Below are 13,157 nucleotides of genomic sequence, written 5' to 3'. Positions count from 1 at the left end.
ATTCTCAAGTCAACCCGGGACGCTTCCGGGATGAACCCGTGTTTGCGGTGTAAAACGCTCAGCGTATTTTTACCCGTTTGTTTACTATCTTCGCCCACTATAGTATTTAATTTAAATAAAATTAGGATAAGATTGATTTTGTTTATTCGCTTATTTAATAATTAAAACTTATTGTTATTTGTTATTCATTTTTATTTCAAGATATTATTCTTCCCGAGTAGACTTAATGTGTGTGTGTATTGCCATAAAACAAAATTGTGGGAGGTATTATCAGCAGACCGTTACTATGGTGTCTCTTCATGCGTGATAGGGCGATATTTCGATTGATCTAGGACATTTACATGGGTTGGTATTTTGCAGTGTAAATACACGCAACCAGTGTCATTCCCGTGTTATGAATCAGGTGTGAAAAGGAAATTTATCCGGAGTATGTCATTAAGCTTGTATTGGCCACGATATAGTATAATAATGAAGAATTAATCATATTAATGGGATGGTTACGTTACGGCAGAAAATAGGTTTGTATGGATATACAATTTCGGTAACGGTAATATCGATATCACGCCTGCCTATTAATTGTAGGGATAATGTCAAATGCAATGTACATCCTATTTACATACTTTAATAATACTACTTTTATTAATAATTAACATATTGATAAGCATACCCTATGCGTTATATAGTAATCCAGTTGACCAGCGTAGTCCCATATGCTAGTTATTTCATTTGAAATACTCTCTAAATCATCACTTCCTATTTTACTTCTTATAAAATCTTCGAATTTGTTCCAAAGGCTCCGGTTTTCATTGCTATCTATTGTAGGATAAAAAAAAACACATGGAAACAAAACACATTTGATCGCTGTCCAGGTTTTCAGGCATGCTTGTTTTCTTTAAATGTTAATTATAAGAAATTTTTATTTTGTGGGAGGAATCATATTTCAAATCAATAGAATAATTTTTAAAGTTCACGAAAATAACATTTTGACTTGAAGTTAGACGTATTAACATGAAAATAAAACAACTCGTTTCAGAAGGTTTCAATCTGATGTTACCGATGGTTGTAGACACCTATATACATGTTTCGAGAAGCATTACCCATCATCAGTGTGAATCTATTTTACCCTCTTTATAATTGTTAAGTTTTTAGTCGCGTGGAAGCGACTCTATAGTTCACTATGTCGGTCGGTCGGTCTGTCTGTCTGTCTGTCTGTCGGTCTGTCTGTCGGTCTGTCTGTCGGTCTGTCTGTCTGTCTGTCGGTCCGGTATCACTATGCGTTTTATCGCTTTATGACCTTATCTTGATATCAGTTTAATCTAGCTAAATCAATTTTTCACAGAATATTCCTTATGGCCAGGAATCGATGTGGTTATGATTTCACGGTGCGCAATAACAAATTACGCGGTCTACGCATGATTTAACGAAATCACGTTTGTAATCATATCTTAACAACCATGAATCACAATTAAATAAAATTTGGTACTCATAAATTTCAGGGCATAAATCATCATATGGCAATACAATTACGTGCGTAGCGCATGTAACGCATGCGTACGCGCGCCTAAAATTTTCAAAATTTATTTTCGATGAAATAAGAGTAGCCTACGTTTCAGGCAATTTTAAGCGTTTACAAAATTGGCATGAGTGCGCAGATTTTTGCGCGCGCACTGCGCGTTAAATGTTATTGCGCACTCTTTTTGCCCGATTTCTGTTTTCTTGACTTACTTTTCAACTCGAAATTACGTTATACGAGCACGTCAAAAGTGACAGGCTACGCACGTGTAAATTAAAAAAATATAAATGTTTTGAAACATTTCAACATTTTTAAACATGTTCAGTAATTTCGGTCAGTATAGTTCACTATGTCGGTCGGTCCGTCTGTCTGTCGGTCTGTCTGTCTGTCGGTCTGTTTGTCTGTCGGTCCGGTATCACTATGCATTGTAGCACGCGACTTAATGGCTGTTGGCCTTGTTTTTTAATAATATCCTATGATTTACTATTGCCAGTACTTTTCATTTGTCTTTTTTTAATGTCATGTTTTTAAATTGATATTAATCATGTGATTTTTTGTTATCTTATGGTGATCCTAAAAAGAACTTTAAAGTTCACCATTTTTAGTCGCGTGGAAGCGACTCTATAGTTCACTAAGTCGGTCGGTCGGTCTGTCTGTCTGTCTGTCGGTCTGTCTGTCTGTCTGTCTGTCGGTCCGGTATCACTATGCGTTTTATCGCTTTATGACCTTATCTTGATATCAGTTTAATCTAGCTAAGTAAATTTTTCACAGAATATTCCTTATGGCCAGGAATCGATGTGGTTATGTTTTCACGGTGCGCCATAAAAAATTACGCGGTCTACGCACGATTTAATGAAATCACGTTTGTAATCATATTTTAACAACCATGAATCACAATTAAATAAAATTTGGTACTCATAAATTTCAGGGCATAAATCATCATATGGCAATACAATGACGTGCGTAGCGCATGTAACGCATGCGTACGCGCGCTTAACATTTTCAAAATTTATTTTCGATGAAATAAGAGTACGTTTCAGGCAATTTTAAGCGTTTACAAAATTGCCATGAGTGCGCAGATTTTTGCGCGCGCACTGCGCGTTAAATGTTGTTGCGCACACTTTTTGCCCGATTTCTGTTTTCTTGAATTACTTTTCAACTCGAAATTACGTTATACGAGCACGTCAAATGTGACAGGCTACTCAAGCGTAAATTAAAAAAATATAAATGTTTTTAAACATTTCAACATTTTCAAACATGTTCAGTAATTTCGGTCAGTATAATTCACTATGTCGGTCGGTCCGTCTGTCTGTCGGTCTGTCTGTCTGTCGGTCTGTTTGTCTGTCGGTCCGGTATCACTATGCATTGTAGCACGCGACTTAATGGCTGTTGGCCTTGTTATACCATCATCTAGGTTTTCTTCCTTAATATCCAATCATTAATCTACAGTTTCGATTATCATGATTGATAAAGGAAAAGTAAATACATTCAAATGTTAACAAGCTTCCATTATTTTTGCTGTACATACCCTGTTTTAACTTTTTGTCAACTTTTTCTGCTAATGCATTTTCACGCATTTTCTTGGTAAGCTCAGAATCTGTATAAATAAACCAATTGGTAAAAAATGAAGATCGTATACAAAGATGTTGTTTAATGTTTATCAGAAAGACGGAATTAATGTTAACATGTATCATGCCTATTACTGTGTGATGTCAATCATTTAAGCATTCACACAACGCGGTGTCTATTTCTGACTCAGAGTTTATCAATGTTAAAGAAATATAAATAAGGATAATAAAGGAAGCAACAGAAACATTTACAGTTCGGTTCATCACATTGTCTTTACCGTTTTCCTCTTTAATCTTCTTCCATTTACTCTCTCCAGTTGCTTTAAACACGGTGGCTGTAACTATACCATCCGTCGATTGTTCTTTGGGGTTGAATCTATTGTAAACATGTACGTTGAAGTTGATACATAATTTATTAAATACTTTTAATCCATTACATCCAACATGCAAGTTTAACAAATTGAAATTATCAAACTAGTTGATACAAATCAATTTTAAAAAGCTTTATATTATACAAATTCAAGAGAGGAAAGCATTAGTCAACATAATACACGTATACATTTACGTTGAAATAATTGATTAATACCATTAGCTTATGTTAACACATATTTGTATCAATTGTATTTTGTTACCTCTCTCTAAGCATGGACTTTACGCAGCTTGTCTTACCAGCACCTTCCTTCCCAAGAAACATACATCTTGAATTTACAACTGCAATTTTACCATCTTTCAATTCATCTTTATATATCTTAATAGCCTCTTTACCCATGGCAAATATTTCTGGAGGAACTAGCAGTTCTAATTATAAATTTTAAAAAATACGCATAACATACATGTATCATTTCGGTTTTCGAATTCATGGTTTTATGTAAATGTGTATTGCTAATATGGAGAACCTTTTCTATTTAAAGTTACATCAACTTCAATTTTAATATAATATTTTTTACTTACTGTCAAAATGCTCTAAAATCATGATTTGTTTTGTTTTTTCTATCTTCGTATTTTCTTCTAAAACGGATACTGCTGTTTTTCCTTCCTATAAACATAAAAGTATATTAGATATCTAGGTCATCCGCGTTCTAAACAATTTCAGCCCACTTCATTAATCATACACGTCAGATGTGTTATATGCTTTTGATTCCATTTGATGATTCTGGAGTGATTCCGAAGATGATGTAGTCAAGTGTGAAGCTATTTTTAGTATAGCCAAAAAACATGTATTTGCTTTTGAATGTTGTAAGTTACATCACACCAAAACATTACATTTTTAAATATGGGGTAAAAAACAGATAAATAAACATAATTTCGCCGTAAATTTAATATACAATGACCATTCTTCTAATTTGTAGTTCAGCGGGTGACGCATTTACATCAATCACGTGACCAAACTAATTTGCTAACATTGCTTTCTGTCATGATTCTAAATTCAACCAATTTATAATGACATGTCCACATAAAATTTATTTAAAAAATTAATAATTTCATTTCTCAATACACTAATCTCACTATAACTGTAGGATCTTGTTTAATTTCTACTAATTCATTATTGCAGCAACTAATTCTAAATAACTCAATCAAATATAATATGGTATGAAATAAAGTGGATAAGATATGTTTGCGGCGAAGATCATACGTACGTTAGGTGTAATGATATAAATTATTTATAGACCTATATTACCTTATTTAGTGCTGTTATTGATGCACCTTGCTTCCTGAGATAGTTTACTGCTTCTAAGGTAGGTTTATTTGAACACATGTATTCATGCAGCGGTGTGTTTCCGTCCTATAGAGAAAAACATTATTATCACGAAATTTATTATTAAATGTAAAAAAATATCAGTACCACATACCATGAATATTATTAGAATCTATTAGTATTGTGTTAAGGAGATGTTGAGTGTTATGGAAGATACAATAATGTTGACAATTCCGCGTCGTGTTCTTCCAGTTATTGATTATTTGGATGCCATTTGTTGTAAGTGACATCACACCAAAACATTACATTTTGTAATGGGGTAAAAAAAGAGATAAATAAACATAATTTCCCCGTAAATTTAATATAGAATGAACATCCCTCCAATTTGTATCTCCGTTGGTGACGTATTTACATCAATCACGTGACGAAACTCATTTTACGCCTTTTTTGCCTTAGTAAAAAGTAATAAAGATATGATAAGTGCGATAATAATTAACTATCATTACCTTACACTATATACTATTTAATTAATAAATTAAATTTAAACATAGTAAACAATCTGTAAATACGTTTTAAAAGCTAAATATCTCGGGATAAACTTAAAATTGAGTGCAGCCTGCCTTCCATACAAAATAACTGCGCCCTCAATCTGGTAATAACTCAGACAATAATAAACTACGTCTCTTCAAAGGTAACTAATTCACGCATTAAAGTTATAGTATTTATAATTAATGTTAAAAAATGGTTTTGTTTGTTACTGTATTTGCAATTAAGTTTGAAGTAACATTTAATGAAATTTAATTTTCGTATTAGTATAGTGTATATGTATGGTGCATGGACGACGTAGTCAATTTGATAGAATTTTGATTACACATTTTTGAGAAAACACATCGCTAAACAACTATCATTCAAATGTCTAATTATTTATGCAGTGATGTTTTTCCGTCCTATAAAGAAAGTATAATCATAGAGTTTACACATACGTGTTATTGCAGAAAATAATTATTGTTAGGTATCATAAATAATACATAAAGAAATTGAAATAAAAGGTTTTGGTGTTGGATATATGTTGTGAACGTATATGAATTGTCTGTGCATTCCCTTATTTTGAAATTTTACTGATAAAAGAAATCATAATCGTGTAGTTTATACATACAGGTTAATGTGAACATTGCTTTCATTCATTCATTGCATTCCTGTCATGATTCTAAATTCACCCTTTTATAATGGCATGTCCACATAAAACATAGTCAACTTAATACTTTCATAATTATTATACCAATCACAATAACTGTAGGATCTTGTTTAATTACTACTAAATAATTATTGCAGAAAGTAAGCCTAAATAACACAATCAATTATATGATACAAAATAAAGTGGAAAACATATATTTGCGGTGCAGATCATGCGTACGTTAAAAGAGGTATCTATATATAAATTTACGTAAGGGAAAAATTCTTTAAATCGCGCGTTATTTCTAGAATGTTTACTCGATGGTATATAAAGCTGGTTCGTACTTTCGATATTGATTTTAACCACCTGATGTAACCCTGTTTACTAATTAAATTTAGTTCGATAATTAGTTATTGAATATTAAAACGGATTTAGGTTCAACGATTGGCCACAAATATTTGTGTTTTCCGATCGTGGTATACACTGTCTAATGGATGTCCATCTTGAAAAATACCCACATACAATAATACGAGGATGCATCGCATTTTCCTATCTCCTCCTACGATAATTGTTTTTAATGGCTGAAAATCGGTTGAACAGCTCGAGTACTGCATCATAATGTTGAAGACAGGCCGATTTTCTTAAAAAAATATTATTTTTATAGATTTGATATACGTTTATACAGATGTATTGATTTGCGATGAATGGAACATTCCAATCTCTCAGACTTCCAGTTTGTAGGTAAATGCATGCACGAGCCCTTGGTTTAACACAAGTAGGTAAATTTATGAGCCCTTTGAGAATAAACTTACAACTGATATATAGTATTGCAATACTTTGATAATAATATTGTTAATACGTATTAACCATTTTTGGTCGCCATTTGAATCAAAATGTTCTTACTGTGAATATGGTTACTATTAGATATATAAACAAAATATACAAAGAACATTTATTATTGTGACTGTGGGTAGGCTCTACTGCTGGATATATAAACACGTATAAATATACATATACAAATAAAAACTGTATTACTTACAGTTGCTTTTTGACGTTTGTATTAATTAATAATTATACAAAATATAAACGTCGTAGTGGTGTATCGTTACATGTACTTTACTATTTCAATTGACTATAACAGGGACAGTTTTAGGAAAGTTTTAAATCGTAAATGTTATTCTGTAGTGTTATATTATTGATAGGCCTATAAGACATTTAAAACAATATTTCGTTACTGAGTGGATAAAGAAAATATTACAAAATTGTTTTTCTCATCCTCTTCACCATCTCTCAACTCTAATGTTATATACAAAACACAAATTGGGTTTGTTTAAATATTTCAAAGAAAAAAATGTGGACTCATTTTTAAGACAATTTTCTGCTTCGGAAGTAGGCCTAATTCACAGAGTGCTAATTTTACTTGACTACATTAATCATCGTGTATATTTATTCGTTTCTGAAAACGACAATGTATTTATAGTCGTGTGGTACGTACATTTGAAATCGCCAGTTTTTTTACACTGACATTACTGTGTATTCGAGAACCATCTGTGGGCACGACCTAGATGGTACGCGAGCGAAGCGAGCGTACATCTAGTTTATATATAAATTACGTAAGGGCAAAATTCGGTAAAGCACGCGTTATTTCTAGAATGTTTACTCGATGGTATATAAAGTTGGTTAGAATTTTGGTACTGATTTTAACCACCTGATGTAACCTTGTTTACTAATTAAATTTAGTTAGACAATTAGTTATTGACAATTAAAACGAATTTAGGTTCAACGAATTTTCCGATCGTGGTATACACTGTCTTATGGATGTCCTCATGAAAAATACCTGCACACAATAATACGAGGATACTGCGCATTTTCATATCTCCTCCTACGATAATTGTTTTTAATAGCTGAAAACCGGTTCAACAGCTCGAGTACAGTATCATAATGTCGATTTTCTTTAAAAAAATACTATTTTAATAGATTTAATATACGTTTATACAAATGTATTGATTTGCGATGAATGGAACATTCAAATCTCTCCCACAGTTTGTATGTACATTTATGAGCCCTTGGTTTAACACAAGTAGGTAAATGTATGGCCCTTGGAGAATAAACTTATATATAGTATTGCAGTACTTTGATAATATTGTAAATACGTATTAACCATTTTTGGTCACCATTTGAATCGAAATTGTCTTACTGTGAATGTGGTTACTGTTAGATATATAAACAAAATATACAAAGAACATTTATTACTGTGACTGTGGGTAGATTACTGACAGTTGCTTCTCAACGTTTGTATTAATTAAAAATTATAAAAAATATAAACGTCGTACTGGTGTATCGTTACATGTACTTTACTATTTCAGTCGACTATAACAGGGACAGTTTGAAAAAAGTATTATAAATCGTAAATGCTTTACTGTGTTTAGTGGTATATTTTTGATAGGCCTATGAAACCTTTAAAACAATATTTCGTTAATCAGTGGATAGCGAATATATTTAAAATTGTTCTTCCCATTCTCTTCCCCATCCCTCAACTCTATTGTTATATACAAAATACAAAGTGGGTTTGTTTAAATGAGTTCAAATAAAAACTCATTTTTAAAACAAGGCCTAATTCCCAGGGTGCTAATTTTACATCAATCATGGTGTCTATTTATTTGTTTCTGTAAACGACAATGTACTATAGTCCTGTGGTGCGTACATTTTTTACGCTGAAAATACTGTGTATTCGAGAACCATCTGTGGACACAACCTAGAAGGTACGCGAGCGAAGCGAGCGTACCATCTAGTTCAAATAAATTAACTGTAGCCATATATTACCTTATTCAGTGCTGTTACTGATGCACCTTGTTTCGTGAGATAGACTACTACTTCTAAGGTAGGTTCACTTGAACGCATGTATTCATGCAGCGGGGTGTTTCCGTCCTATAAAGAAATTATAATCATGAAGTTTATACATACAGGTTATTGCAGCAAATAAGTATAGTTAGGTCATGATAAATACTACAAAATGTTACTGCAAGGGCAAATTGGATGATTGGTTATATTGCGAGTATTAATGGGGGCAACTCGTCAGCAGCTGTATTTGCATTATACCGAGTTCTTATCATTCCCATACTCGAATATGCGATTCCCACATGGCTTCCCTAGACAGTAAAATTGATTGATAAGATCGAATCTGTTCAACGTAGAGTCACACGGCTAGCATTGAAACAGAGAAGAGGAGATATGGAGTATGATGTTAGATTAAAACAATTCAATTGGCCCCGGCTAACGAGCCGAAGAAGCTATCTTTTAACATCATTTGTATGTGAAACACTAATAGGTTATATTGATTGTAAAAGTATTCGCGAAAATGTGTGCGTCAATACTCGACGTCAAGAAACCTTAAGTTTCAAGTAGTTGTATGCTCGGACTAACTGTTTGCATCGCTCAGTTATCCATGTCTTCCCGCGACTGTGGGAAGACATTCATGATGAAGTGAAAGATTCCCTGCTATTGGATTATTTCCCTACATTCCTTGCTAAACTTAAAATAAATTTGTTATCCGATAATGATTAGGCATATGTATATAATTTAATGTACTTTCATATTATATCATTCATATATTTTTTTTTTATTTATATGATTTAAACTTAACTTTGGAATTTTGGTATATTATATATTATGATGGCATTTTCATTGCTTGTAAAACTGGGTGAGTGGGGAACACAGGCTTTAAGTCACAGTGATTAGGTTCGCTGTTGTGTCCCCTGCCAGCTCACTCAGTTGGTTCTTTTGTTTTTGTGTATTTCATGTTCTTCATGTATTTTATATTTGGCAATAACAGAATAAGTATAAGAAAAAGAAATTGAAATAAAAGATTTTGCTAGTGCATATTTTGTGAACGTAGACCGAATTATATCAATTGTCTGTGCATTCCCTTATTTTGCTATTTTACTGAAAAAAAGAAATCATAATCCTGTAGTTTATACATACAGGTTAATGTGAACATTGCTTTCAATCATGATTCTAAATTCAACTATTTTATTATAACATGTCCACATAAAACATATTTAAATTACTAAAATCATTGCTCAATATACCAATCTCACAAGAACTGTAGGATCTTGTTTAATTTCTACTAAATAATTATTGCAGCAAGTAATTATAAATAACTCAAACAATTAATATGATATAAAATAAAGTGGATAAGGTAAAATGTTTGGGGCGCAGATCATACGTACGTTATAGGTGTATTCATATAAATTATCTGTAGCCCTATATTACCTTATTTAGTGATGTTACGGATGCACCTTGTTTCGTGAGGTAGTTCACTATTCCTAAGGTAGGTTCATTTGAACGCATGTATTCATGCATCGGGGTATTTCCGTCCTATAGAGAAATTATCATCACGAAGTTTATACATACATTGTATTGCAGCAAATAATTATAGTTAGGTAATGATAAAAAATACACAAACAATTTGAAATAAAAGGGTTTTTTTGTTCTTTAGAATATGATGTGAAAGTAGACAAAATAATATAACTGGCATATGCATTCCCTTATTTTGCAATTTTACTGAAAAAAGGAAATCATAATCGTGTAATTTATACATACAGGTTATTGTGAACATTGCTTCAGTCATGATTCTAAATTCATCTCTGTTATAATGATATGTCCACATAAAACATAGTAAAATTAATAATTTCATTGCTCACACTCACGTCATATTGCGAATTTTGGACAAAAAGTGTTTTGAGAGCGCTTTTGATTTAAACATTAGCGCGAGCCTATCTTTACCGCTGAGAATTGTATTGAGAAACCCGAAGACTTCACGCGAGCGAGACGAACTGACTAAGAACATTATTACTATAGATTTTCACTTCATACAACGCTTATTATTGAACAATAGTTAGTATAAATAACTGCTAGTTAATTAGAGACATTCGATGTTACTAAGAATACTAAAGAAATTACTTATAATACAAATTTAAAAGATTTATAACGATTCTAGTTTAGGTAACATTCGCCCATTAACAATGAAAACAAACAAATCCTGCGTAGGAAATCGCGGAACTCTAAAAAGTTTGTTTTAATATCACGCTAAAATTGTTTCCGAATTTTTAAATACATATTTGTAAATATTATGTTAAATTTCAATATCTTTACTTTTAATCCTCAAAAAATCAAAATGTTGATATTTTTTAAAAGAATTTTATGATCATTTGAAATCGGGTATATTTACTATCGATCGCGCTCCACCGGTGCCCGATGTACGCGTCGCTTTTGCAGGCTCTATTCCCAGTAGCGAGTTTCGGTCGCGCTAACATAAGCAAATGTTTTCTACATTTACATGCATTAGGGGTAAATTATGTTTAATTGTTTTTACCGCATAACAAAATTCCCAAATTTATTTCTTTTCTTGCCTAACCGTTTCTGTCACCCTAAAATCAAATACTTTAACTGCATAATTTTAAGCGACAATAACATACACATAGGCCTACTATAATTTGATCACTTCTGCGCAATACTTTAAAGTTGTTGTATACAATTGTTTTAAGAATATAAATAAAAACACACAGAAACTAATAAAATGGCAACTAATTGAAAAGTCAAACTCATTTATTTCATCAATTAAATATTTGAAAAAAATCAAATAAGTAAGGTACTGTGTGTAGGCCTTAAATATGATTACTGTATTTTTTAGTTTTAATTTGTATAATGGCCTAGGCCTAATAATATAGTACTAACAACATGTTTATTTCTAAAGGCAAGAATAACAAACAGCTTTATTTATTTACCTTCAATATTAAATCTATGAGAAACCTCAATTATGAGAATCATTTAAATTTCTGTCACCGTACATTTCATTATAATGAAAACCTTTAATTTAAAAGACATTTAATTAATAAGAGCTGGTCAAATTTTTTTGAATGTCAACATGCTGTCCATAAATAGCCGCTTTCAAGTGATGCAAATGTTTTCTGGAGTCAGATCCTATAAAAAATATAGAAATATAAAAAGTATGTTAATTTAAATATGTATTTGAAAGATGGGCTAGAGGTATACTGCATGATAAATTAGGCTGAAAAACCTAGCATGTGGTCCTAGGCCTACTACAAGGCCTAGCTTAATGTTTTAAATCCCATAAAACGTTTGAATTTAATACAAGTACAAAATCTAATTTATATAGAGTTGTAAAGTGTGGTACATTCAGTACATTAATTAAAATAAATGAGAATGGGGCCTAATATTAATAAATAAACATGTAAAAAAATTGGCCTAAACGACTACGTGTGTATCTTATACGCATTGATTAACACGCAGTACGAGTTGGACCATCAAGGCTAGGCCAAGCTTCGCACAAACCACCGTTATACATGTGATTTGTTTACCTATTTCAATCGCCATTTAAAAAATACCTGAAAATATCAACATGCCCATTTTTTGTCAAACGAATATTTACATTACATAGTAACTTTTTATTTAGTCACTTGTTTACTCAAAAATTGAGGAATTTTTTTATGGTCTCGTAAAAATGTACAATATTATTATTGATAAAAACCGTATAAAATCTAACAAAAAGAAGAGCAAATTCAATGATTACCTGACACGATCATAACTGCTATCCTGTTCCAAAAACCAAGTCACATGCTTCTTCAACCCTTGCTTTAATTATTCTCATGAATTATTCATAAGGAACTATAATTTAAGGCTTTCAATTGGTTAAAAGAGTTTAACCCCTATTAAAATTTTAAATTCACATCATTTCCGGGTGATGTTGTCGCGCTTCGATGAATCTCAGAAATCACAAATGACCGCTAGAGGGCTCACTACTTTTTGTCTAGTCTAAATGAATGTGTGCTAAATATACAAATTTCACAATAACTGTAGTATCTTGTTTAATTGCTACTAAATATTTAAAGTGGATACGATATGTTTGCGGCGCAGATCATACGCATGTTATAGGTATAATCATATAAATTATCCCTAGCACATTATTACCTTATTTAGTGCTGTTACGGATGCACCTTGATTCATGAAATAGTCTAATACTTCTAAGGTAGGTTCATTTGAACGCATGTATTCATGCAGCGGTGTGTTACCATCCTTTAATGAAATTATAATCATGAAGTTTATACAAGCAGTATAATTGCAGCAAATAAATATAGTTAGGTAATGATAATAATACACAAAGCAATTAAAACAAAAGGTTTTGCT

At 31.9% G+C, this 13,157-nt stretch overlaps 1 protein-coding gene across 1 annotated transcript; it reads right to left on the bottom strand.

Annotated features, from left to right (window-relative positions):
• Window positions 1–94: 94 nt before the first annotated feature.
• LOC140058713 (uncharacterized) lies at window positions 95–13,043 on the bottom strand. Its single transcript, XM_072104429.1, has 9 exons — window positions 12,942–13,043; window positions 10,224–10,328; window positions 8,775–8,879; window positions 4,760–4,864; window positions 4,033–4,117; window positions 3,714–3,879; window positions 3,360–3,457; window positions 3,042–3,110; window positions 95–813 (listed from the first exon to the last, which is right to left on the bottom strand). Exons 1-9 carry the CDS (start codon window positions 13,017–13,019, stop codon window positions 647–649), a joined length of 978 nt encoding a protein of 325 aa, XP_071960530.1. The 5' UTR covers window positions 13,020–13,043; the 3' UTR covers window positions 95–646.
• Window positions 13,044–13,157: the final 114 nt, after the last annotated feature.

Source organism: Antedon mediterranea, chromosome 9 (genome assembly GCF_964355755.1).
Source record: "Antedon mediterranea chromosome 9, ecAntMedi1.1, whole genome shotgun sequence".
Lineage (NCBI taxonomy): Eukaryota > Metazoa > Echinodermata > Crinoidea > Comatulida > Antedonidae > Antedon > Antedon mediterranea.
The sequence above is the reverse complement of the archived record's forward strand: the minus strand, read 5'-3'. Positions and strand labels throughout refer to the sequence as shown.